General features: G+C 37.0%; 1 protein-coding gene across 1 annotated transcript in view; it reads left to right on the top strand.

Annotated features, from left to right (window-relative positions):
- SEC63 (SEC63 homolog, protein translocation regulator) overlaps nt 1-26872 on the top strand; it is a 54304-nt gene that overhangs the window by 5338 nt on the left and 22094 nt on the right. The window contains exons 2-12 of the mRNA XM_004702168.2: nt 1941-2055; nt 3276-3388; nt 10636-10697; nt 11618-11676; nt 13248-13298; nt 15525-15633; nt 15791-15885; nt 15984-16116; nt 17667-17759; nt 18664-18818; nt 22440-22587. Of these exons, the coding sequence (XP_004702225.2) occupies nt 1941-2055; nt 3276-3388; nt 10636-10697; nt 11618-11676; nt 13248-13298; nt 15525-15633; nt 15791-15885; nt 15984-16116; nt 17667-17759; nt 18664-18818; nt 22440-22587 (1133 nt within the window). The remainder of the gene's footprint in view (nt 1-1940; nt 2056-3275; nt 3389-10635; nt 10698-11617; nt 11677-13247; nt 13299-15524; nt 15634-15790; nt 15886-15983; nt 16117-17666; nt 17760-18663; nt 18819-22439; nt 22588-26872) is intronic.

Here is a 26872-nt window from a genome sequence, read left to right as displayed (position 1 = left end):
ACGTTCCAGTTCTGTGGGGACACAACCAATACTCTCCCCCTGGGTTGGTTAGTGCCCTGTTCCCCCTGTGCCATCAACTCAGTGTCTCCCCACCCTGCTTCTCCCTCCACTTGCCCCCCTTCCCCATCTTTATGTTGGACCCTCATGTACCTCCCTAGGTGTGGCCTGCCCTCCCTCCAACTGTCTATGCTTGCACCCGTTTATTGCGAGATAGGTGTTTATTCTTCTATTCCTGGTGTGCTGACTGTACTTACCTCAGGGGACTCACCTGTCTACCTGTCCTTTTGCGTTTGGCTTACCTCGCTTAATATGATTTCTTCCAGCTCTTCCCACGGGCAAACTCTTTAATCACACAATGATAGTAACTAATTGTTTTAACTATTATTAAACCTTTTTTTGGAAAACCTTATTTTTGGTTTACCTGCCAGTAATAACAAGGTGGACAATCTTCCACAACAAATACTATTTTTAGTGACAAAACACCCACTGTTCACTTATCGACATGGTTAGGTTTCATGCTATTATGTACTGACTGGCATTATGTGAAAATGTTTTATAATGTGCCAAACTATTGAGAATCATGGCCTAGCCAAGCTGACACATAACACATAGCTAATACTCTCCTTCCCTTGACGTGTTAATGCCATATGTATGTTGTTAAGATGCAAAATACTCAGACTTTTAAAACTATTACCGTAAATGCGAAATATTGAGTAACAAGATAAGTGAGAAATGTGTGTATTGCATTTCACTGTAGTGAGGGGCCATTAATTAATTATTTGGCCCCCACCTCAAACAAAACAAAAAATAAAAACCTGTTGTGTTTGCATTGCTTCTTACTCATAGTGATCCTCTAGGACAGGGTACAACTGCCACATAGGGTTTTCAAAACTGTAGTCTTTTTATGGAACCGTACTGTCTCGTGGTTCTCCTGTGGAGTAGCTGGTGGATTTGAACCTCTAACTTTTTACTTAGTAGCTGAGTGCTTTAACCATTGCAACAGACAATACATTAACCGAGTCCCTCACTCCTTTGCTGTTTTTCTTCTCCATTATTTATGATGGAGTTTAAAAAAAATTTGTGAAAAAAGGAATTAAAAGATAACTAGAATCTTCCCACAAGCTTTTTTGAAGCCCCTGCATATATTTGTAACTATTCTTTTACCCTTTACACCTAGATCTTCCTAATTCCCTTAGAAGTTTTTTGAAGAGTGATGTATTAATAGTTAAAAGAGTATGCACTTCTCCAGGCTTTGATTTTCTAAATTATTTTATACATTTGTTTATTTATTTATTCTCAGGCTTTTAATACTTAATTGGTTAATACTTAGAATGTAGATTTTTATTACATTTCTCTATTTTTATTGTTAGTTGCTAGAACACAGGTAATCTTAAATATTTTTACTAAATAGAACATACTAGAAGAAGTTAGTGTTTTCAAATTAGGTGCTGTTTTATGTCATTTTTAACCTATTATGAATGTATTATGGTTTATGAGCCCTCAGTAAATGTATGTGACTTATGTTCAAACTTTTAAAGGCTAAAACATGATTTTGTTGTGTTTTGTTTAAATAAAGGTAGAATTACTAGGTAAAGATCAATTCTTTTTTTACAGTAAATGGTTTATTGAAAACTGTGCATTTAAACACTTTGATCTGATTTAATGGGTCCGCTAAGTAAGTTATTTTAATTAACTTCTGTACTTAAAATTCTACGAATAGTAATGAGAGGATATGTTATACACAGAGCACTCACAGGATTCTGACACATTCAAAGGGGAAAAAACTGTCCCTGCTGTAACAGTTTGCAAGATTTGAGTCTGTAAATCAGTAGTTGCATGTTAAGGAACTGCCTTGGATTGTTTTATGCCCTATTGTTTGTAGACTTTTAAAAGGAAGTCTTACAGATGTACTAATTTATACTTCACTTTTTCCTAAACAGGAAAATAGTTCTGCTTGCAGGATGGGCATTGTTTTTATTCCTTGCATACAAAGTTTCAAAAACAGACAGAGAATATCAAGAATACAATCCTTACGAAGTATTACATTTGGATCCTGTAAGTAATTTTTTTAATTAATGCACATTGATTTAATGATTTCTTGAAAATACTATAGGCCTACATCCTAAAAGAAATAAAGTCATGCCTAAAGAAATTCAACTCTGATCAGCTAACTTTTTGAAAATTAGGTTTTTTTTGTGTATATAGTTTTCAAGCTGGAGCTATTGATTACTATTCTATTAGGGATTGGTCTGTAACTGCTGAAATGGAAGACTTTCGAAGATGAGAAGTGAGCATATTTTTTAAAGCCATAAGTAAAACTGGTTTGATGCAAAATAAAACCGACACCTTCATTTATACAGCTGACTCTCGGTATATGCAGGTTTTGCATCTCGGATTCAGCCAACTGTGGGACAAAAATATTTGGCTGAGAAAAGAATGCAATTAACTGGTCGGAACAGCACCTCAAAGATACTATACGATTGTCTATAAGCTATTTAAGCATCCGTGAATTTTGGTATGGTAGGGTTAGAGTCTGGATTTTGAGAGATGAAGATATTAACTAGATGAGTGATAGAAATTGCATGCCCTGTGTTGGCTGACACTTGGGCAATGTGTCAAGTTCTATCTGGAGTCTTCTAAAGTACTGATGTGGAGGTCGGTGCCATAAAAATCCAGCATAACCTTGGACATTGCCTATTAGATGGGTCCCAATAGAAAGTTAGTCTTTTAGGCCTATCAGAGAATTTAGAGCTGAAATGAATAATGTGATCGCTTAGCTTCTTTTTAGATTATAAAATGAGTTCTGGAAACCGTCTTTTCTGGGTTTTCATAGCGTTTTAGTAGTCAAGCAGAATTTAGCAGGCTCCATTTTTTTCCCTCCGAGATTCCATCCTTTTATTTTCAGTCTCTGCTCAGTATTCATAGATTGACATATTACAAAGGAAGGAGTATGTTTGTCTTCTAGTTTTCTGCTTTGTAAAAGAGGTTTGCTTGTTACCTAATTTTTCTTACTGTGGTGATCTTGTTCAAAAGAGAGACTTTCTAAGAGTAAAAGGTTTCAGGGCAATTTTATGCCATAAGAAAGCAACATAAAAGATGTATGAGTCCTGGAGAATTGGCTAATAAATTACTTTAAAATATATTTTAAATATGAGACAAAATATACAGAATGAAACATTTCAGTTCTGAAAATATTTACTGAGTAATTCATGTTGTTAGTTCAAAAAAGAATGGATTATTTCTTTACTGCATTATGACAAAGCTTTTCCTTTTAGGGGGCAACAGTAGCAGAAATTAAGAAACAATATCGTTTGTTGTCACTTAAATATCATCCAGATAAAGGAGGTGATGAAGTTATGTTCATGAGGATAGCAAAAGCTTATGCAGCGTAAGTATGATAGAACCCATTACATATTTTTTTTTAAAAAAATGAGTGGTAAAGATAGTTTTCTATTTTAATGAAATAAAAGTAGTTGTTACATACATTTATTAAATCCTTATTTCATATGTTGAGTCTTTCATTTATGGAACTACCTGGGAGCCCTGTAGTGATAATTTAATTACACCCCAATTTTAAGTTGGCTTTTGTCATGTGAACTTAGTTAAACTAAGTAGTAAGTGATAGGTTAATTGAACCATTTTCTAAGTACTGTATTCTGATGAGAAGAAGGTATACTTATACTTTATTTTCCTTTCTAGGATTTTTGTTAAGCTTGATTCATTTCTCTCATGATTTGTGTAGCTTGTTGGCATTTAAATTACAAGAGGGTATCCAAAAACCCTGAATTTTGTTTTCAAAGCTATGTATTTAAATTTTTTTTACAAAACAACCTTATCACCTTCAAAGTACTCTCCATTACACTTAATACATTGTCAAATATACAATTCCATTCTTGGAAACATTTTTTTGAACTCATCGGTTTGGAGGGCTGCCAGCACCTTCCTCTTTCTTTTTTTCACCTCTCTACTTCATCAAATTGCTGTCCTTTCATGTCCCTCTTCATTCGTAGAAACAAAAAGAAGTCTCAAGGAGCAAGGTCAGGTGAGTCAGATGGGGGGTGGCGGGGCAAGAGAGGCATGCTGCCTTTTGCCAAAAACTGGTGCACTGAAATGGCTGTATGAGTAGGTATGTTGTCGTGGTGACAGCACCAGTCCCCCATGTGCCATAAATCAGGCCTTTTTTATTGTGCAGTGTTACGCTATCTTTTCAGAGCCTCTGAATAGAAAGCTTGATTAGCAGTCTGACATGGTGGAACAAACTCCAAATGCACTACAAGTCACCATTTTCTTCCTTCCATTTGGGAAGTTGATGGAAGTCCAGAATGAAGTTTGTCATCAGTTGATTTTTCACCTTTTTTTGAAACGAAAAACTACTCGTACACTTGTTTTTCCCATAGCCCTGCCCTTGTAAGCTGTGTTGAACATCAGAGCAGTTTCTGCAGCGTTTTTTCCAAGCAGGAAACAAAATTTCACAGCTGCATACTGTTCTCCTAAAGCGGTCATCACAAAAAAAGAGGTTCAAGCAAAACTGCTTTTATGAAGAAATTCAACCTGACCAGAAAGAACCTTCCCAGGTGACACCACTGGGTGCACTAACTCAGTGAGTTACTCATTGTTTGCATAACAGCAAAAATGTGTGCTATAGAAGCTCCGTTATTTTGCGGGTACCCCCTCATATTTAAAGATGTTTTATTTTTTAGTTTTAGGTAAAATGAAAAGTAAAATTGAAATACCTAAAAATGTCTCAACTCTTTAGAATTCACGCTAGATTATATCTATTCATTTTACACTTGTTGTGATGCCATGAAGTTTTAAGACCTCCTTTTTAAATGCTACAAAAGTCTTTTCAGAACTTGCAAATTATATGTTTCTTGTCTTGGAATGCAAACAGTATTTCATTGTCAAGATACATATATAAAAGGGGGCTTTTCCCACAAATTTTTCACATATTATTCACATATACATTGTATGTGAATAATTTATTTGTGAATGTATAAATTTTCAGGAACGTTTTGTGCACACTTCAAGAAACAAAATATAGAGCGCAGGTAGTCTTGGTGTGCATTAAAAGATCGTCCTTCTCAAGTACAAAGCAAATGTTTTGAGAATGATGAGGGCAATACATGTACAAATGTGCTTGACACACAATGAATGTTGTATGGATTGTGATAAGAGTTGTATGAGCCCCCAATAAAATGATTTTTAAAAAAGTTACTGTCCTTATGACTGGGATTTATTTTCGTGTGTGTGTGTGTGTGTGTGTGTGTATCTTGATAGTAATAAGTACTTTTTGAAGTGTTGCTGCATGTAATTTGCTCGTTATAATTCTCACGCCAACCCCCAAACCCTCCAAAATCGATTTGTAAAGATACTAATAATAAAAGGCAATAATAGTGAAAAATGAGATATTAGACTTGATGTCAGAACCAACTTCTAATGGAGTTATTATACCAGAACCTCATCATAATTTGGATACTACCTGTATAAGAAATTTGAATTCCTTGGGTCTTACTATTACAAGAGGTAAAAGTTAGCGGACTTCTCCAGGACTCATGATATTTACATTCCCACAGAGGCCTTCTATTGATTTAAGGAATAAAATACACAAGAGTTTCTGTTTTTTGAAGACTTGATACATAATTTTATGGGATAATTTAGAAACATCACGCAAATAATAAGATAATCCAGTATAATAACAATCTATTTGACTGGCACATGACTGATAAATGCTTGAGAAGTACTGTCTTTGGGTTTAAAACTAACTTTACTCAAAGATTCTTGCCTTTTTCTATGGTTCCTGAGAGAGAAACCACAAAACCTTGAAATTTCTCTTGTAATCTTAAGTATTTGATAAAGTCTCTAGACTACATAACTGAGCAGTTTTGAGATGACTCTGTTGGTTGGAGGCCAGTCAGGCCAGAGAGGCCCACCTGCATTCAACCAGGCTGTGGGGGCAGGGAAAGGGAATTATCTGACGACAGCCCTAATAAAGGCTTTGGACTCTGAAGCTCTTGGTTGGGGACAGATAGTGATAACATGGGAGAGTCATTTGTCTCTAGACTACCTTATGTGATGTGTTAATTTTTAGAAAGGGTCTATTTTGATATGTTCCTACACATTATTATGTGAATTTTACACAGCCTTTACACAGTCACTCATAAAATATAGTAAAGACATTCTCTAGGTCAGAGATTATAATCTGAGAACCCTGGATTGTATAGAGAATTTATGTGTAATTGTACATGTACATTTTCCCCCCTAAGAATGAGGGCTCATAGAGTTTAATAGTCTCAATAAGATGTGAAACCAGTCACCAGTTTTGATTCATGGAGCCTTTATGTAAGAACTGTGCAGCAGAGGGTTTTCATTGGCTGATTTTTCAGAAGTAGACTGCCAGGCCTTTCTGCTCAGGTACCTTTGTGTGGGCTCAAATTGCCACCCTTTTTGTTAGCAACCAAATATATGACTCTTCAAAAGTCAGGGAATAGAATTATGTTTGGAAACTTAGCAGTAATTGAGCTTAAAAATATTATTGCATCATTGGTCTTAGATTTTTTACATATTATGCTAAAACTACATTGCTTTTAAGTACTTTAAGTTTTAGGGATGGTATTATACTGAAGCACTAATAAGTAACAAATCAATTGCTCTTTTAAACTTGGTTTTTTCCCCCTCCAATTATATTTACTTCTGGGATTATAATGGTATATATGTGCTATTTTCATCTGCTGTTGGTGCCTTTAAGGCTGCCGGTAGTACCAAAATCTCTGCCGTAAAGTTAATCATTTGTGTGCAGATCTTTGAATTCATCAGTTCAGGTAGTTGGAAATTTAAAATGTTGGTGCTGAAGGAGTCCCGAAGACCCTTTTGACTGCCATTGTATAGGCTTATTCGCAGAGGTGATATTTCAATCTTTGCTTTCTCCAGTTCCTACTGTAATTTTGGGCATATATTTTAACTACTTAAGTCGAAATGTAATTGATATTTTCCCAATGACTGAATTTGTCCCTGTGATTTGATTCTTTGGCAATATTTGAGTAGAGGTTGTGTGGAATGTGAGGAAAGGCAGAGTGCTGTCTTTCCTTGAAAGACACAGGCTTGGGATGACGTTAATTGGGAGATATCCTTGCCATTTTGGGGGGTATTTGCAGGTAGGGAATGTACTTGAGGGTGTTTCTATGTAATCATTACTAGTCACTTTAAATCTTTACAAGTAGTTAAGAGCCAAACTTTCTGGAGATGCCCTATGGTTCTTAAGTTTCTTGAAATAGAATATAGAGTAGTAGTCAAGAACATGGCTTTGGGATCTAACAGACCTGGTTTGAATCCTCTCCCATTTAATAGACAGGTGTGGATAAAACACTTCATTCCTTTGCCCCCTTGGATAACGGTTAGTAGAAAATGAGGTTACTACTAAACCCACCCTAGTGGGTTGTTCTGAGGTGTCAACACATACTGTACTCTCTGCCATTGAATCAATTCCGACTCATTGGAACTGCCGCTATGGGTTTCCGAGTCTATAAGTGCAGTGGCTGGTAGGTTTGAACCGCTGACCTCGTGGTTAGCTCAATGACTAACCCCTTACAATACCTGGGCTCCTCGCATTGCATATAGTAAGCATGTGATAGATAATAAGCTGCTTCTCCCTTTTTTGGGTAAACACATTATGTAAGTGTTTGAAGAATCAGATGGTTTTCATTCTAATCATCTGAACCCAAACAAAGCATGATAGGGTATGTGGTTATTTAGTTTTTATTCACCAAAGTGCTCTCTAGCACAATATATGAAGGGGCATCAAAGATTGTGGGGAAATTACATTATCCCACTTTTCTGAGAACTTTTGGAAGCCCTTTCAGTCGGGTCTGTACCCTCAGTCATATTTGCATCCAACCTTTATTCTTTTTGCTGTGGTCACATACTTACTTTTATTGCTTTGAAATAATATTGAAAAATAATTTACTTTTATCTGTTGAGAATATACTCAGCAGAAAATAGACCAAGTTTCGTCATTTACAATTCAGTGGCATTGATTACTTTCTTAGAGTGGTGCAACCATTCTCACCCTCCTTTTCAGAACTGTACCATAACATTTCCTGACAGTTCACCGCCACCTCTAGCTTCATCCTCATCTTGTCATTTCTCTTGTCAGTTTGGCCCCACGTAGATAGATTTTTTTCAAAGGGCATAGTGCTTATGACTAGACATTTTTTACTACCCCAAACCTGGTTACAACTCATAGCAGCACTATCTATGTAGGGTTTCTGAGCCTGTAAATCTTTATGGGAGCAAACAGCCTCATTTTTCTCCAGGGGAGTGGCGCATGGGTTTGAAATGCCGACCCTTGCAGGTAGTGGTCTAATGCTTACCCAACAATACTACCAGAGCACTGTGCATTCTTTACTAGGTAAGCTTAATTATTGTTTTCTTTGAAGAAAATTTCATGGGATGTATTTAGTTTAATATTTAAATATTAACCCAGAGCAGTGTTTTCAGGAGTTATCCATCTGTAACTTCCGAAATTAGGGATTCCATGTGAATTTGAGAGTCTATTCTGTATTTCCACCCTTTTGATCAATATTCATTTACATAGAATCTTTGAACAAATGTTCAGTATTGTTAGCCAGGTGTCATGGCAAAGGAATCAGTGATTCGTCTCATATTGACTTTGAAAAAAGTGGATTCTTTTAATTTGACTGAGTATATCCAGCATGGTTGCCTGTCAGGCATTATCCATGCTGATTTAATGAATGAGTTCGTGGAACTGTGAGTGTGCATGTGTGCACCGCAGAATCAGTAGTGTTCTCTAATGTGAGTTGTGAGGGCACTGTATGGGATGTTTGCTGTATTGTCATCCGAAAGTCTGTAAGGGGCAGCAATCATTATTTTTATGATAACAATTAGATTAGAAAACGGTATTGAGAGAAGTAGTAGCTGAAACTTTGGGTTGGATGAACATGAAAATCGGGGCATGTATTTCAAGAACTGTCTCATAACAACTACTGAGTTATTGCCAGCTCACAGCCACCCTGTGACAGAGTAGGGTGGCTCCCACCATTCCCGCAGTTGTCATCATTATGGCAGCAGCCAGTTTCTCTTTTTCCCTGCCAAGCAGCTGGTGGGTTCTCACTGCTGACCTTAAGGTTTGCAGCCTACCAGGTAACCAGGGCTCCTGTGCCTCCCGTAGAAGAAAAGAAATCTTAGCACCAGGCTTTACTAGCCATTTCTTGTTAGTAACTACTCTTCTTACTAGGAGAAGAGTCGTAGAATAATTATTCTTCATTTTCAGTTTTTGTATGGCCTACTACTATTCATTGGTGCCTGTATTTTACTGGGTTCTTAGGTCAAATAGTGGAAATAAAATTATAGGCAAATAAGGACTAAAGCTGCCAAGACAACTGTTCTTAGGAAGGACTAAATTGATACATTGATGAGTATACTGTTTGTTGTTGTATAAAGGCATTCTTGCATTGTTCCTCTCAGCTTGGGGCTTAGTTGAGTAGAAAATACTTATCAACTTAAAGTCCTTACATTCTGGGAAATAGAAATAATGGTTAAAACTCGATTTGGACATAATCCTTTGCCAATTGGTCTATAAGAATGCATTCCTTATTATATTATCGGCCGTGTGTGTCTGCCCTGTCTCCTTAATTACGTTGTACAGTTCGGGAAGGAATTGCATTTTCTTCTGATGTTCTTTAACCTCTGCTCTGGGGCCTGGGGTAAGACCTTTCTGATTCTATTCCTTGAGCCATCGCTTAGGTCTCATTTATATTTAGATGTTTAAAAATCACTCTGTCCCTTTCATATTGCCCGAATTAGGAAGCGCAGTCCCTTTAGCAGGCATTTTCTTAGCCTTGTTGGCAATTGGCTTACAGAAAATTAGATCTCTGCACAAATACAAATGACACGTTCTGCCGGAGGAGTTCTTTATAGGTATTCATTTGTTCCTTGAGAATGCGGTGCCATTATATTGGATAGAGCCACCATTGTTTATTTAGTTCATATATTTTAAAAAATCATGATTAAAGGACAGTATGTAGTCATTGAAGAAAATGTGGGTATAAGGAAATGACCTATACTGCTCCTTAAGGATCCCTGGTGGTATAGTAGGCTATGTGTTGGCCTGCTAACTACAAAGTCAGCTGTTTGAGCTCATCAACCACTTCATGAGAGAATGATGAGGCTGGCTGCTCCTGTAAAGACTTAAACAGTTTCGTAAACCTAAAGGGGGCAGTTCTACTCTGTCCTACAGGATGTCACATCAAGAATTGATTTCATGTCAGTGATTTGTTGTTGTTGTTATACTCCCTATTTGCTTTCTCAGAAAATGTAGTCTCAGGTAAAGCTTCATCTTCTGGCTGGAACTGACTAAACTTGAGTACACATGGGTCACACAGGACTTTGTATTAAGGCCCAGTAGTTAACATTTCCTTTGAATGCAGCATGTCATGCCTTTCCTGCTCCATACAGCACACTACCTACTCCTCCATGCTGTCCTCATCAGAGGCTTTTCTTGGTTCCTTGACATTAGTATCTTTTAGGAATGTGCTCCCTAGTTAGTGAATTTTTATGTGTAAAGTACTTATTTTTCAGATATATCTTTTTAATTTTGAAACTTTTTTCTTTTGCTGCTAGTTTAACTGATGAAGAATCCCGGAAAAATTGGGAAGAATTTGGGAATCCAGATGGACCTCAAGGTGTGTTAGCGATTAAAAAGTTATATTGATTAGGTTATGTTAATGACAATGTTAATTAGATTAAAAGGGGTATATTTTATTTTTTTCATTCATGTTTAGGACAATTACAACCATGTTCAACAGATACTCAAATTGGGTTCACTTTAACTTTCATTTTAAACTGAAAGATAACAACGAAGATTGATTAAAAGAGATGAGTAGTCACTATTACTATTCATTTCTAGTTTGTGATTGATAGAAATTGAGTGAAGCTCTCTTTCCTAAGTGAGTTAAATTTTTTTGGCATATATGTATAGTGTTTATATAAATTCAGGACCTGTAAAAGAGTTTTCAAGTGTTATAAGAAAAAGGAACTCACAAAGAACCTCACTTCCATTGATTCAGATTCCCAGTTACCCTATGGGGCAGTGGTTCTCAACCTTCCTAATGCCGCAACCCTTTAATACAGTTCTCATGTTGTGACCTCCCCAACCATAAAATTATTTTTGTTGCTAATTCATCACTGTAATTTTGCTTCTGTTATGTATCGGGCAGCCCCTGTGAAAGAATCGTTTAACCCCCAAAGGGGTCGTAACGACCGGTTGACAACCACTGCTATAGGGTATAATGGAACTGCCCCTGGGGATTTCCAAGCCTGTGACTTTGTAGTAGTGGAAAGCCCCATCTTTTTCCTGTGCAGTGGCTGATCGTTAGGTGGGAGTGACTTCATGGTTAGCAAACGCATGCGTAGTCCACTACACCACCTGGGCTTTTAACTTGATGTTTCAGGTAATAAGTCATATTTTTAACTTTTGTGTTCTGGGAAAATACGTACAGTAGTCCTTCTCAAAGGTTTTTTTGTTGGAGTAAAATTTTAGTTTATCAATATTGGTAAAACTGAAAATAGCTTATTTAGAAATATTATATTCTTTCTATTTCAGCTACAAGTTTTGGAATTGCCCTGCCAGCTTGGATAGTTGACCAGAAAAATTCAATTTTGGTGGGTGTCTTTAAATAAAACACAGTGTACTTGATACAATTTTTGTTATGTGTGGTATCTTGGTATTTCAAATAGATAATGGTATGTTATTTTAAAATTTAATGCTTCTTGAAGAAAATTTGTTAAATACACAGGAATATTTTAAACAAAAAATCACCTATAACCTTTGCTTACTCAGAATATGTAGAGTGGCTTTTACAGTTTTGTTTTCTGGTTTAAACTGTGAAGACAGTTTTTATATAACGGAGAACAAATTGGTTTCTATTATAAGGCTGCGGGTTTGGGGCAGTGTGTTCTAAAAATAATTTTAAAACAATAATTTCTCTCTTTGAACATGGTCTCTTCTTTTGGGCCCGATTGGACCCTACCCTTGGTGTACTCTTTTGGAAAACTACTAATCTTTCCTTTACCTTACCCAGGCTAACTGAATCTCGATGTCTGGCAGCTTACTAGTATATATTCCTTGTGGTGCTTCCATTGGTTCTAGGATAGCAGACCTCAATCAGGTATAGGTGCTTGCCACTTTAAAACACCAAGATTGATCTTAAACCTTTACAGTTCAGGAATAGTGACTTCCTGCTTCATTTGATTGAGAATAATTAAAAGCTATCTCTGAGGCAATTAAGAAAAATGATCCCACAGTCTCATTGTAATTTGTTTGGAAATTGGCTATTAAATCTTATTTTTTTAACAGGTTAAATTTTATTATCTTCAGGAGTATATAGTTTCTTCATATAAGCATGTGTATCATGTTAAGGGTTATTTGGTGAGAGTAATAAGGAAATAAGAGAAAGGTAACTATCAGAGTGGAGTGAAGTGGTAGGAGAAAAATCAGCTCACCAGACAGGTTACTAGCAAACAGAATCTTACTAAGTGGCTCCTTGGTATTTAGGCAAAGGAGCCATTTTAGCCAAGGGCTTCTTATCATTTAATTTGAAGGCACTGATTACTTGCCAGGACCCCTGATATCCCAGTGGTTTGTTAAGCACTGGCTTCTATCTGTTGGAAGATCAAATCTACCAGCCATTTCACAGGAGAAAGAAGAGGCAGTCTGTTCTGTAAAGGTTTGCAGTCTCAGAAACCCTATGGGTCAGTTCTAGTCTCCCCTATGAGGTTGTTCTGAGTTGGAATCCATTGAATGGCAATGGAATTTAGGGGCAGTGGGGAGGGGGGGAGATGGGAGTAGGAGCAGGGGGACTACCTGCAGGTATGATTGGACCTGACTGGAAGATGATTTAATTTATAAACCGTGTTTTGCTGGGGTTATAGATAGAAGGTTGGAAGTAGCAAATTAAAAAATAGTTTATTATAATGGGTCAGAGCATAGATTTTAGGATTGCACTGCATGGGTTCAAATTCTGGATCCACCACTTTGCTAGCTACTTGACCCTGGGACAAGTTATATAACCTCTATGTTCCTTGTCTCCAAAAGAGAGACTACTGACAGGACCTTCCTTATAATTAAACATGAAGAGTACTGCTTACTGTATTGTAAGCCTTAAAATAAGTCTTCATAAATGCTGTTATAAATTCTCTGATGAAGACCATACTTATTTTCTTTTCATTTCTAGGTGTTACTTGTTTATGGATTGGCATTTATGGTTATCCTTCCAGTTGTTGTGGTAAGTGCTAGCTCCTTTTATTGACACTTTTGGAAAGGGAATTATTGGTGTGTTTTGGAGTTCCCCAAGAGCATAATTTGCACTAGACTGTAAATTGCTAACTTGCATAGAATATAATCCATGTGAAGTGTTCAGCTGGAAACTATGTCACTGTTACTTCAAGTGACTGCAAGGTCATTCATGGTGGGCCAGTTTTAGGAGAGGTTCCAGACTAGAAGCAGGTGATCTCTTTCTAGAAAAATGGCCAGTGGAAACATTCTCTGTAGCAGGGGAACATTATGTTAATTTTTTTAATGTGTAGCAGCACTAAAACATTATGTATAATGTTAGAGGTTAAGACCCTTGGATTAGAAAGCACACAAAATAATCTGAAGAAGAGCTCCCTCCAAGTTAAAGTAGACCTCAATGACATGAATGGAATAAGCTTTCAAGTTGTTATTTATTGATGTGGCATTACGTACAATGAAAAGGAGCAGATGCAAACATCCATTAATTGCTAGAATGTAGAATGTGACGTATTAATCAAGAAAAATTGTAGTTTTCAAAAATGAAAGCAACACTTGCATATGCATATCCTAGGCATTAATAAGCTGAAATGGAGTGTTAGTGGCCACTTTGTATCAGGTAAAACCATATAGTTTATTGTGTTAGGAGTGACATATTGAAGAGGAATGGTGTTGTGTTCACTGTCAAAAGGAACCTTTCATTATCCGTTCTGAAGTATATTATTGTCGGTGATTAAAAATATCTATGTGCCTCTAGGGAAAAGCAGTTAATGTGACTGTCATTCAAATTTACACACCAACCATTAATTCAAAAGATGAGGAAATTTAAGGTTTTTCTCATCTTCTGAGTGAAATTGATCCAGCACCTTATCAAGATGCACTGGTAATCAGTGGTATTTCGAAAGTGAAAGTTAGAAACCCCAAACCAAAGCCATTGCCATGAGAAATAAGGCTTCAGTGATAGAAATGACTGTAGAGATTGGTGGCCAGAATTTTGCAAGACTAATAACTTACTCCTTAGAAATACCAACCTAGACTACATATATGTATACTTCACTGATGCAAATACATAGGAATCGAATCAACTACATCTGTGGAAAGAGATGATGACGATGCTCAGTGTCATCAGTCATCAACTCCAGGAGCCAACTGCAGAACAGAATCGGTTGCTCATGTGCAAGTTCAAGGTAGAACTGATGAAAATTAAAACTGGAAAATTTTGACCCTCGAGGAGGGGACAAACTGTAACCTGAGTATGCCACCTGAGACTAAAGAATAGAGTTGATGCATTGAACACTGATTACCATAGAACAGATGTATCGTGGGATGACATCAAGGGCATTAGGCATGAAGAAAGCAAAGCATCATTAAAAAATAAGGAAACAAGACCAAAATGAGTGCCAGATGGGACTCTGAAGGTTGCTCTTGAATGTAGAAAAGCTCAAGTGAATGGAAGAGACAGTGAGCAGAAAGAGCTGAATAGATTTCAAGAGGGGGCTTGAGAATATAAAGTAAACTATGTAGTGAAATGTGCAAAAGACCTGCAGTTAGAAAACCAAAGGGAGAACATATTCAGAATTTCTCAAATTGAAAGAATTGAAAAAAAATATGTATAAGCTTCACTTTACAATATTAAAAGCTTCTGTGTTAAGCTGGGTTGACTAGAGAAGCAAATCCAGTGACTCCCATGTGTAAGAAAGCTTTATATCAAGAATTAATTAATGTATCAAGAAAGCATCCTCATCTAGTCCAATTCAATTTCATAAGTCTGATACTAGTCCATAAGTCCCTCTTCAGACTCACAGTCATAAGCAGTGATGCAGAATGTGGGATGATCACAGGCTGGTGGGTACCAAGTTGTGTAGAACCAATGGCGCAGTTCATTACAGGGCTCTGGTGGCAATCAGGGCCTGCCAGCATGAAGGTGAAGGCAAAGAGAAAAGGGTTGGTTCCCAGGACCCTCTTTATGAGAAGGCCATGCCCATAAGGGTCATCAGGCTGTGACCCATTGACAGATTCTAATATGCACAGTTTTAGAGATTTGTAAGTATTCATATAAATAAAGCTAGAAGAAAATAATTTGAAATATGTAACCAAGTGACATTTTAAAGCTTGACCTTTTATTTTATGAATTATTAGAAAATATGACTAAACATTTTGAATCAAGCTTCAAATCCATTTTAGTGTTCAGGTGTTACTCTTGTTTAATTTTGCATTTTAGGGCTCTTGGTGGTATCGCTCAATACGTTACAGTGGAGACCAGATTCTAATACGCACAACACAGATTTATACATACTTTGTTTATAAAACCCGGAATATGGACATGAAACGTAAGTAAATTTAGGTGACTGTGATTTTAGTCAGATTGAGTTATTTATATGTAATCGATATGTACTTTTAAAATATATTAGAAATTCAATTTTTAGAAATTTGTAAATGAATAGATGAGTAAATCTATTTACCTTCAGATTTCTTGTGTTTTCATAGGTCTACTCATGGTTTTGGCTGGAGCCTCTGAATTTGATCCTCAGTATAATAAAGATGCCACAAGCAGGCCAACAGATAATATTCTAATACCACAGGTTAGGCCAATCTCCCAAATTCCATGGTGAGCACTTAAATGCTAAAGCTAATGTTTTGTTAAGTATATATATTTGAATAATTATTTTATTTACTTTAGCTAATCAGAGAAATTGGCAGCATTAACTTAAAGAAGAATGAGCCTCCACTTACCTGCCCATACAGCTTGAAGGCCAGAGTTCTTTTACTGTCTCACCTTGCTAGAATGAAAATTCCTGAGACACTTGAAGAAGGTATTTGTGATTCTACTATCTACAGGGTTTTAATGGGACCAGCACAGTGAACTTAAGTAGATCTCATACTACCGTGTTTTTGTAGCTTTTCTTTTTGGCGCAATCAAATACTTAATTGCTTAAGGACCTTTTAAAAAGAAATCTATATGCTACATAATTAGTTCACAGTTTGAAGGTCTAAGTAAGTCAGATGTTTAGGCAAATGTTAAAATTTAAGAATTCAAGGTGACAGAATGTTCTATATGGGAACTGTTTAGTTGATTGAAGATTATACAAAAATTCCTAATGACAAGTTGTTTAAAAAATGGTTTTACTACGTTGATCTCAGTGTTCTTCCACCACCACCCACTGTGAACAATGGATGGCGGAATCATTCTGTTTTAAATGAACAGCAGTAAATTAGAACAGTAATATTTCTAAAGATGTCATCAATTTGTGTTAGTTTCTCTTCACCTGCATTATTTTAGTTGAAATTTGAGAAGAATGTGGTTATCCTAGGGAATAAGTCTTCCTTGTGAAATGAAATCTCCCACTCCACCTCCCCACTTATAAGTCAACAATTAACCAATAATTTTATTGCAAGTGTTCTGTATAGATAAACACCCATCTCCATTTTAGCCAGTGGTGTGTGGTGGAAACAGCTGTTTTTGACTTTAAGAATGGTGAATGATCTTAGAAGAGTTGCTCTGTGTAGTATTAGTGAAAGTAGTACTTCTCTCTCTTGGCATTTAATTGACATTAATGTTCATTATTGACATTAATGACATTACTGTTCTCAGTTTTAGGCTTTGGAGCTATCCTTCGTTATAATTACAGAAACCTAACTGCCCACAAGAAAATTCTTTTTTAAAAAAAACTTTGTTTTTTAGTGTATGCACAGCAGAACATAACAGCAATTCAACAATTTCTACCCATGCAATTCGTTGACGTTACTTGTATTCTTTAAGTTGCATGGCCCTTCCCACCCTCCTTTTCTGTATTTTCTCATCTATTCACATAAGCTCACTAAATTTCCTCTGTAATCTTTCAAGTTGTTATTTACAACTTGTTTGATCCCATATAGATAGTTTCTAAAACAACACAGTGTCTGTCTACAAAGACGTTCTTTACTAGTTAAACTCCATTCTTACATGGTGTTCAGAATAATTTAGGAGATAGGCCTGACATAGGTTTCAAGATTCTTTTATGAGAATCGTTTTGGAGGCTCATCCGGCCCCCATGGCTCTGAAGTTCTGGATTCTTTGGGAATTTGCAGTTCTTCTGTTCTCCCTTTCTAAGAATAAAGTTATAAATGTTCTTAATCATAGTTAAGACTGTTCTAGAAAATACTGGGAATTGAGCTATATTGAAGCCCCAAACCATAGGACTGAAAATTACCTTTCAATCATCAAATCTGTTCTAGAGTTTTCTGACTGGCTTTTGAGTTAACAATGCTGAGGAGAAACTCTTCCATTCAATCTGTGAATGTTGTGGTCTTTTGTTAAATTGATAAAGATACTTTAATTATAAAAGCGGAATGATTTGTTTCAGACTTTTTCGTTATTTTGCAGATCAGCAATTTATGCTGAAAAAGTGTCCTGCTCTCCTTCAAGAAATGGTGAATGTAATCTGCCAACTAATAATTATGGCCCGGAGCCGTGAAGGTTAGGAAATGTTATTATGTATTTTTTCTTGCAAAATATGCAGATTGGGTTTTAAAGCTTTAAAATTTGGGGTATACTTCCTGAAATTCATCTATCAATCCTATCAACTCTTTGTATTACTGCTTATGGTTTTACAGATTCTTTCCAGTATTTTTTCTTCTGTGAAGTTCCTGCATTTTTGAATTTCATTTTTAGTTGTTTACTTGGTAGAGATTTTAAGCATCCCTTTTCTTCCTCTGAATATTTTTGAAGTTAGGTTATTCTGTTTTATAACAGTGAGTTTGAACTAATTCTTTTAACTGCTGTAATAGTGCCTTTTTTTTTTTTTTTAATGAAAGGGCAAGAAAGGGGATTGTGGTCCATAACGGAACAGGGAGACCCTTATAAAGGAGGCGGTGATTCATTGTTCTGGACGGTGGCTGTCTATTCTCTGTACTGGAGGGTTCCTAAGGAAGGCCCTGGTGGTGTAGTGAGTTATGCATGGGGCGAGTCAGCAGTTTGAAACTACCAGTCATTCCGCAGGAGAAAGTTGAGGCTTTCTATTCCTCTAAAACGTTAATCTCTGAAATTAGCAGAGGCAGTTCTACCCAGTCCTCTAGCATCAGTCTGACTCAGAATTGACTGGGTGGCAGTTACTTTGCTGAGGTTTAGTTTTTAGGATGACTCCTGGTGATTTACTGTTACTGGAAGTGATACAAGTAATTATTCTATTAAATCATTGTTACTGCATAGTGTGCACATTTCTAGTATCTTATCTAGTAATTTTCAAAGGAAAATCAACACTGATTTTAAAAGTTAGAGCTGTTAAGAATATTAGCATGAATCGTGGTTTTTGTGACAAATTGTATACTCCTGAGCATGTAAAAAGCCCAGCTCTGTTTTTTCTTTTTTTCCTATTTCTAAGAAAGGGAGTTTCGTGCTCCAACTTTGGCATCCTTAGAAAACTGCATGAAGCTTTCTCAGATGGCTGTTCAAGGCCTTCAGCAGTTCAAGTCTCCCCTTCTGCAACTCCCTCACATTGAAGAGGACAATCTTAGACGGGTTTCTAACCATAAAAAGGTATCTCTTTGCTACTTTAATGTTTATTTTTAGCAGTTTTTTTGTCAAGTAATAAAGATAGCATGAGCTGCTTAGAAATGGTTATTAAGAATTCTTAGATTGAAAATATCTTAAACATTCTAAAGTGCTCTCTGGTGCTTTCCATTGAAATGGAAAATTCTTGATAACATAGCTGTACTTTAGTAGTTAGAGAGTCAATGGATGTAAACAATTAATGCTGTGTTCCTTATGTGATTTTATCAAATGTTACCCAAAACGTGCACTAAGTGAAAATTGCACTGTGCACTTTTCGTTATTTCATTCTTGCCTTAAAGACAGGATAAAGGTTTATTGGTTGAGTATGAGTTTAAAAAATGAAACATTCAATTAATAAGTAGATTAGGTAAAGGTAATTCTGACGTCTAAAACATGATCAATAGCGAAGACCTGGTAATGAACCTTAAAGATAGCCAAAACGATGTATGAATGAAATGCTTGAGGTAGTATAGGAAAGATTGAGTGAAACGGCAAGTATGATCGATCTTAAATATACTCAGGTGGACAGAAGATAGACATTGAGTTTGATATTATAAGGTAGAATGAATAAATGTGTATTAGACATTTTTTATCACAATACTCTCTCCTTTCAAGCAATTGCGTCACCCTTGTAAATGTACTCATGGTAGGCAATAATTAAAAATTGAAAAATAGGAATTCCACATGCTTTATCTAATCCAAGTGAAAATTAAAAATTAAATAATTAGCACTAAACACTTGGAAATTAGAGAACTTTCTCCCAAGTAACCATCCAGCCAAGGTGAGCATTACTATAATATTTAGAAAGCAATAAAAATGAGAATGTTGCATTGTAAAACCTTGAGAGTATATAACTGCACTTGGAGGTGAATTCATGCCGAAGGTTCTTATTAAAATTGAAAAAATGGTACTGTTCATTTAACTATTTTTAGTTAGCAAAACGTAGTAAGGAAATAGTGAAGAATAAACTATTTAGACTGGGTAAAAAGCAAACATTTTCATTAAGAATTAAATTTAAGAGGTGTTTTTCAATTCTAAAGGAGATAAATCTTTGGTTTATGTAATTAAGAACAAATGATAAAATTAAAAGTTAAAACAGAAGTTGATTTTACAAATATATAATGTTTTATACAGTTCTAATTCTGGAAAAGTGAATGTCTTAGAACAGGAAAATTGATATATGAGGTGTACCCAAAAAACCCCCGGAATTTTTTCGCCCCCCCAAAAGCTATGTATTTAATTTTTTTTTACAAGACAACCTTATCACCTTCAAAGTACGCTTTACACTTAAAACTTTTGTCAAATCTGCTATTCCATCCTTAGAAACATTTTTCAGACTCATCTGTTTGGATAGCTGACAGCACCTCCTTCATTTTTTTTCTTCACCTTTTCTATTTTATCAATATTCTCTCCTTTCATGCCCCTCTGCTTCGCAGAAACAAAAAGAAGTTGCAAGGAATGAGGTCAGGTGTTGGGGCAAGGGAGGCATGCTGTTTGTTGTTTTTTTGCCAAAAACTGGTACACTGAGATGGCTACGTGAGCAGGTGCCTTGTGGTGGCAAAACCAGTCCTCCATCTGCCACAAATTGGACCTTTTTTGTCCCACACTGTTATCTTTGCAGAACCTCTAAATCAATGTTTCTCAACCTTTCTAAAGCTGCGACCCTTTAATACAGTTCCTCATGTTGTGACCAACCCCCCCAACCATAAAATTATTTTCGTTGCTACTTCATCACTATAATTTTGCTGCTGTTAGAATCAGGCGACCCCTGTGAAAGGGTCACGACCCGCAGGTTGAGAACTGCTGCTCGAAATAGGAAGCTGATTAACAGTTGGACTTGATGGAACAAATGCGTTTGGGAAGTTGATGGTTGTCCAGAAGGAAGTTTGTCTTCCATTGACATTGCACCTTTTTAAAAATGAGAAAACCACTTGTATATTTGAGTTTTTTCCCCATAGCCCTGTTCTTGTAAGCTGTGTTGAACATCACAACAGTTTCTGTGGCATTTTTCCCAAGCAGGAAACAAAATTTTACAGCTGCATGCTGTTCTCTTAAAGTGGTCATCACATAAAACGAGGTTCTAGTGAATGCTTTTACAAAAAAGTTCACTGTGATCAGAGAGAACCTTTCCAGGTCACACCTGGGTACACTACCTCAATGCTCTGCTGGCAGGAAAAATGCATTCTATGAAAGTTTTGCCCAGCAGAGCTTTTTTCCAGTTCCCTTTGTGCACCTCTTTGTATAATATTATGAAGTTGAAAATTGGCAACATTTATTAATTGAAGAAGATAATGAAATAATTATCAAGAATCAAATCTCCGAGATGCCCTTCTGAGGACATAAATTTTCTAGAACAGAACAACAGAAAGTACCTCACTTCTTTACTTTCAGAAGAAAAATCATATAGCACGCCTTTGGAACACTGGAGAAAACATTTTCTAGGACAAATCATTCTGTATTGATGGTGAAATCCTACATAAAGATTAAGCATTAGAGTAAAATTAGTCTACTCTGGTACTAATTTCAGCAGATAAAAAAAAGATTCTATTTTAAAAGAAAACTGTTAATACGATTGTTCTAGGTTAAATAAGAGACTGTCAGTGTCAAATAAGCATTCGATTAAAATTTAACCACCATTCCAAATAAAAATAAAAATGTACAGTAAACAAAACCAAGCAAAACAACAAATTAAGAATGATGACGTACTGTCTAACCTAGTCTTTGTAGAATGGGTGATTTTTTAGTTTTGAAGTGAGAGCACGTGCAGCAAAGGAGAAGAAAGTGACTTTTGACACCTGGGAGCAGCGTTTAATACTTGAGAAAGAGGAAGACGTGTATCTGAGTGATTGTGATTGCATCATGAAATCTAGGAAAGGCAGAGTTGAGGACAACCAGCATGGTTCAGGGAGTGAAAGGTTTTATAACATCTGTAAGACTCCTTCGATTTTTGTCTTGGGAGTAAGAAGGTAAAAGGATCAGAGTGTGTGCTGATCTTGGCAAATATATTTGTGGTTTTAGGGGTTAGAAGTTGAAAGGCTTGATAGTTGATAGTCTGGGAAAACAAGGTAGCATTGTTCCTCAAGATAAAAATAACTGCTGTAACTCCTTAACTCAGCAGTTCTTGTAGTGGGAGTTTGTCCGAAGAAAGTAATTCTTTTTAAAGAGAGAGAGAGAGAGAGACAGAGACAGGTGTACACAGAGATGGTGCCGTGTGACGGCAGGAGACCTGTAACTCTGGGGAGAATCCAACGCTGAACACTAGATGGACCTTTCTAACCCGCAATAGAGTCACCCAGGTGACACCATGTAGACATTACAAATGTGTCCCATAATAACAGAAAGTATATATAATAACAATATTAACAGTATTAAGATAGCAGTAATAACAGTAATAAAAGGATAAATGGCATAGGCACTATGAAAGGTTACTTATGTCATGAAAGTATAAAGGAATTTTGTGCCTATTTTAAGTGCCTATAATCTCAAAATTGCCCTAAAGAGTTGCTGATTTTACTGAATTTTATTTTATAAAATATGCTGATACTTTTCCTCATATGCAGTTTTATGAATTAGAAGCTTATTTTCCCTCTCTTTTTAAAAATTCAGTACAAAATTAAAACGATCCAGGATTTGGTGAGCTTAAAAGAATCAGATCGTCACAATCTTCTGCACTTCCTTGAAGATGAAAAGTATGAAGAGGTCATGGCTGTCCTTGGGAGTTTTCCGTATGTGACTATGGACATAAAATCACAGGGTAAGTGGGAGATTTCGCTGTGGAACAGTGCTTCCCTTTTTATAGATTGGTTCCAATTTATTTGGCTCCATATTCTCAAAACATTTCATTCAAAAACGTCGCTGGTCATTAGACTTAGCAGAGCTGTGGATTAACGGTGATGGAAAATTAGGCCTAGTTAGTAGTTTTGGAAATGCTTATCCAGTTCTGCTTTCATCTTCCACAAGCTAAAATTTGGTTTGCAGTTGACCTTTCAGAAATTTCTTAACATTTCAAAGGACGAAAGAGTTTGTTAGGTACAATAGAAGAATGCGCAGTTAGAAATACAGCTTTTAATAGTGTGAAAGAAATACTCTAGCACTTAAGAATACAAATACTCTTAACTTCTCAATAATAATATTTAGACATACTGCCAGATTCTAAATGGATTCCAAAAATCCCAGTTTATTTAAGCAATTTAAGCCTGGGAAACCACTCTTCCTGCCACACTTTCCAAGTGTTTAACTTGTCTCACCTCTGTATCTGCTTCAAGAGACAAGGAAGAGAGCAAAGATAGGAAAAATAGAGATCACTTTTCCTTCTACACAATTGATCTGAAGTTGCCATCCTAATTGTTGAATAATGAATGCATCTTAGCCTGGTGACAGAATGAATGATCCTCTTCATTCTTTCATGGTGGAATTGTCCTGAGCTGCACACACTCGGTTACTGCTGTAAGCATACAGAGACAAGGCAGGAAAGGCTTGACGTTCGAGGACACGTTTTCGTTGAGAAACTAGGACATAAGCATTATAAGCTAGGGAGCATATGCTGAGCTTTACGTGATTGACTTAGATAGACACTGGACCATTTGTCCAACCAGTACGAATTTTATGGCATGCACTGTTCGTAGGAGGACAAAGTTTCTTCCTTTTGAGTTTGCATTCTAGTGGAAATTGGAAAAGAAAGGCAAATTAGTAGATTCTCTTTCAATTAGGCTGGAATTAGAGTGCAGGCCACATGCAGGGAAAACATAGACCACATGAGGGTTTTCTTTGTTGTTTGTGAGATTTTTAAACTTTAAAAATCACTTATCTGAAAGTTGCATTTAGGACCATAAGATTGACTCCCAAGCTCTCTGTTTAGCAATCTAGTTTCATCAGGGGATCGGGGGTGGGGGTAGAGGGGGAAATGAGCTGATACCAAGGGCTCAAGTAGAAGAAAATGTTTTGAAAATGATGATGGCAACATATGTACAAATGTGCTGGATATAGTGGATGCGATAAGAGCTGTCAGAACCCCCATTAAAATGATATTTAAAAAATGTATAGTTTCAGAGTTGGAGATACCCTTTGTTGGATCAGAGATTGTAAAAAGTACCTGAGTCTTGGAAAAAGTGTCACAGGACATTTTCTTGTAAGAAGCAACGGAAAGAATATTCAACTCACTGGGAACACTGGCGTCTGTTCTACTCCGTAGTATCCGAGACAGAGCAGTCTGTTGTTTCATAGCTTTACAGCGCTGCCTACGTGTGTTAACACAAGTGCTGTGGTGAGTGGAGTGAGCAGAATTACAGAAGCAGTAAAGGACACCCACATGGGGTGGTGTGCCCCTCATTGCTGTCGGCTGCAGAGAATCTCCTGTAGGCATTTTCTGTCAGACAGTAGGCAAATTGTGACACAGTGGTTATTTTACACTCAGTGCATGCCACATACCACATGGCAGTGTTGATGACCGTGTCACCTAGATTTGGGGTCACGGAGGCTTCGGGGGCGAAGGGAGGCATAGCATACATTGTGTTGGCGAGCCGGTCCTGCTTCTCATAGGCACTAATAGAGATTAGTTCATGGAAATTAGTAGGTTGGTGGAGGCCCATTCTCTTCCAAATTCTGTACTTATTATGACAGAGGACACTACCTTCAGTCTGTAAAGTAGGCGCAGACTTGGAAAAGCCTTTACTACACAAAGTGAAGCGTATCTGTAACGGATAAAATCTGTAAGGAAAAAATGAAGACTGTTAATTGTATAGGAGATATTTGAAAATATAGTACTTCATTATTAGACCTCTTGGGGATGGTAGTGGCAAATAAGATATTAGAAAATAAAATAATTGCAAGCTCATTTATTTGGCACCATGATTGCATAAAATTGTTTAATGTACAGAGACTATAATGTTATGTTCTTTTTTTTAATTGATCTTTTTATTGGGGCCTCTTACAGATATAACAATCCACAAATCAATTACATCAAGCAAACTTGTATAGATGCTGCCATATAAATAGTTTGTTTCAAAACATTTTCTTTCTACTTGAGCCCCTTAATATCGGCCCCTCTTTATTCCCTCCTTTCTCCACCCTACTACCCTTGTGAACCCTTAATAAAATATACACATTTCATGTCTTACACCATCTGATGTATCCCTTCACTCACAGTTATGTTATTCCTCCCCTTCAAGGGGGATTATACATCCATCATTGCTATCAGTCCCCCCACCCTCCTTCCCATACCCATATGGAATCATTCCTCCCATTACTGTCTCTGAGGGGTTTCTCTATCCTGAATTCCATGTGTTGAAAGCTCTTATGTGTACCAATGTAAACAATCCAGTCTAGGAGGGTTTGTGAGGTTGAACTGGGGCCATGATAGTGGGGGCAGGAAGCATTAAAGAGCTAGAGCAATGTTGTGTGCTTTATCGGTGCTATCCTGCTCCCTGGATGAGTGATCCCTTCTGTGATGGAGTTTCCATATCGTGTCATGTTCTTGCCTTAAAGAATAAAACAATGGCTTAGAATATTGGTTTTTGTTATTTTATTTTGATAAACAGTGTGCATACATGTAATGGACAATACAGTATAGTAGATTAATAGAATCCCTGCCAGAGTAATCTGTTACACTTATGGTTGCAAACTAACAAGGTTAGCAATTTGGCTCCACTAGCCATTCCTTGGGGGCAAGATAAACAAGTTTTCTGCTCCTGCAAAGAGTTACAGCTTCGGAAACCCACACAATAGTTCTAAGTTCTGGTCTGTCCTACAGAGTCATTTTGAGTCAGAATCAACTTGATGACTTTGGGTTTGATTTTGGTTTTATAAGATAGTGCTGTGACAAGTTGCTACTCATACTTTATTTGAAAATTTCTTAATTTGAATCTTTTATTTATTTTTTAAAGTATTTAAAGTAGAAATAATATTTTGTAGAGCTACTTTACAGATTAAATGGATCAGTTGTTATAAACATTTACTAATAATACCAGCTACATGGACAACTGTCCCTCTCCCCAGAAGAATTTACTTTAGAGGATGGCGCTGAAGCTGCAGCTAGGGGTGCGGGACATGTCTGATCAGATCACATGGGAGCAAATGAATGGGGAGGAAGAGAGTGGAGCACATCCTGGCCCACCAGGCCTGGAGGATGATATCCCTGCTCCGAACAGCCATTGCACAGAGTAGACCATATGGCTGATCCCACTATGAGACACAACGCCCCTCGCTGACGCATGGCTCTATGGAGGACAACACTGGAGACTCAGTGTCGGGATTGGCCCGGTCTGACCCCACAACACCGAGACAAAACACTTAAGACGTGTGGCAGAGCAACGAGGGAAGCAGAGCAGGGAGCTTCCCAGGGAGTGCAAAGGATAGACTTTGGGCCAGGGTGTGGCACCCCATCGGACTCAACTGGAGGACATGCCTAGAGGTCAAAAATCAGACCTTGATCTATTTACAGGTTTTCCTTTCTTTTTTAAATTATTATTTTTTTCTTTTTCTGTTTTTTAAATTAATTTACTCTTTTCTGGCTCATTGGTGTTCATTTTTGGTGTCATCGTTGTGTTCTCTTTTTTCACTGTCTTGCTATGCCTTGATTTTTGGTGCATATTACCTCTGCAGATCTATCTAGATAAAGATAGGCTGGTTGAACAGTCTGGAAGGGAAAACAACGGGACCGATGGTTCCGGGGGACGTGGGAGAGGGGGAGGCGGGGGTAAGGAGGTGGTGTTGACCAACCCAGGGACAATGGAGCAACAAGTGATCCAAAACTAGTGGCCAGGAGGGTGTGAGAGGCTTGGTAGGGATTTAGCAAGGGCAATGTAACTGGGAGAAATTACTGAAACCCAAACGAAGGCTGAGCATGATAGGGGGACAAGAGGAAAGAAAAAGAAAATAAAGGAAGGAACTAGGAGGCAACAGGCATTTATAGAGGTCTAAATATAGGGATGTACATATGTAAATATATTTATATAGGATGGTGGGGAAATAGATCTGTGTGCATCTATTTATAGATTTAGTATTAAGGCAGCAGATGGATATTGGACCTCCACTCAAGTACT

The sequence above is a fragment of the Echinops telfairi genome, unplaced genomic scaffold (assembly GCF_000313985.2).
Source record: "Echinops telfairi isolate 266 unplaced genomic scaffold, ASM31398v2 ScPeMD7_3533;HRSCAF=4204_0, whole genome shotgun sequence".
NCBI lineage: Eukaryota > Metazoa > Chordata > Mammalia > Afrosoricida > Tenrecidae > Echinops > Echinops telfairi.
Note: the sequence above shows the minus strand (reverse complement) of the source record. Positions and strands in the feature narration are given on the sequence as shown.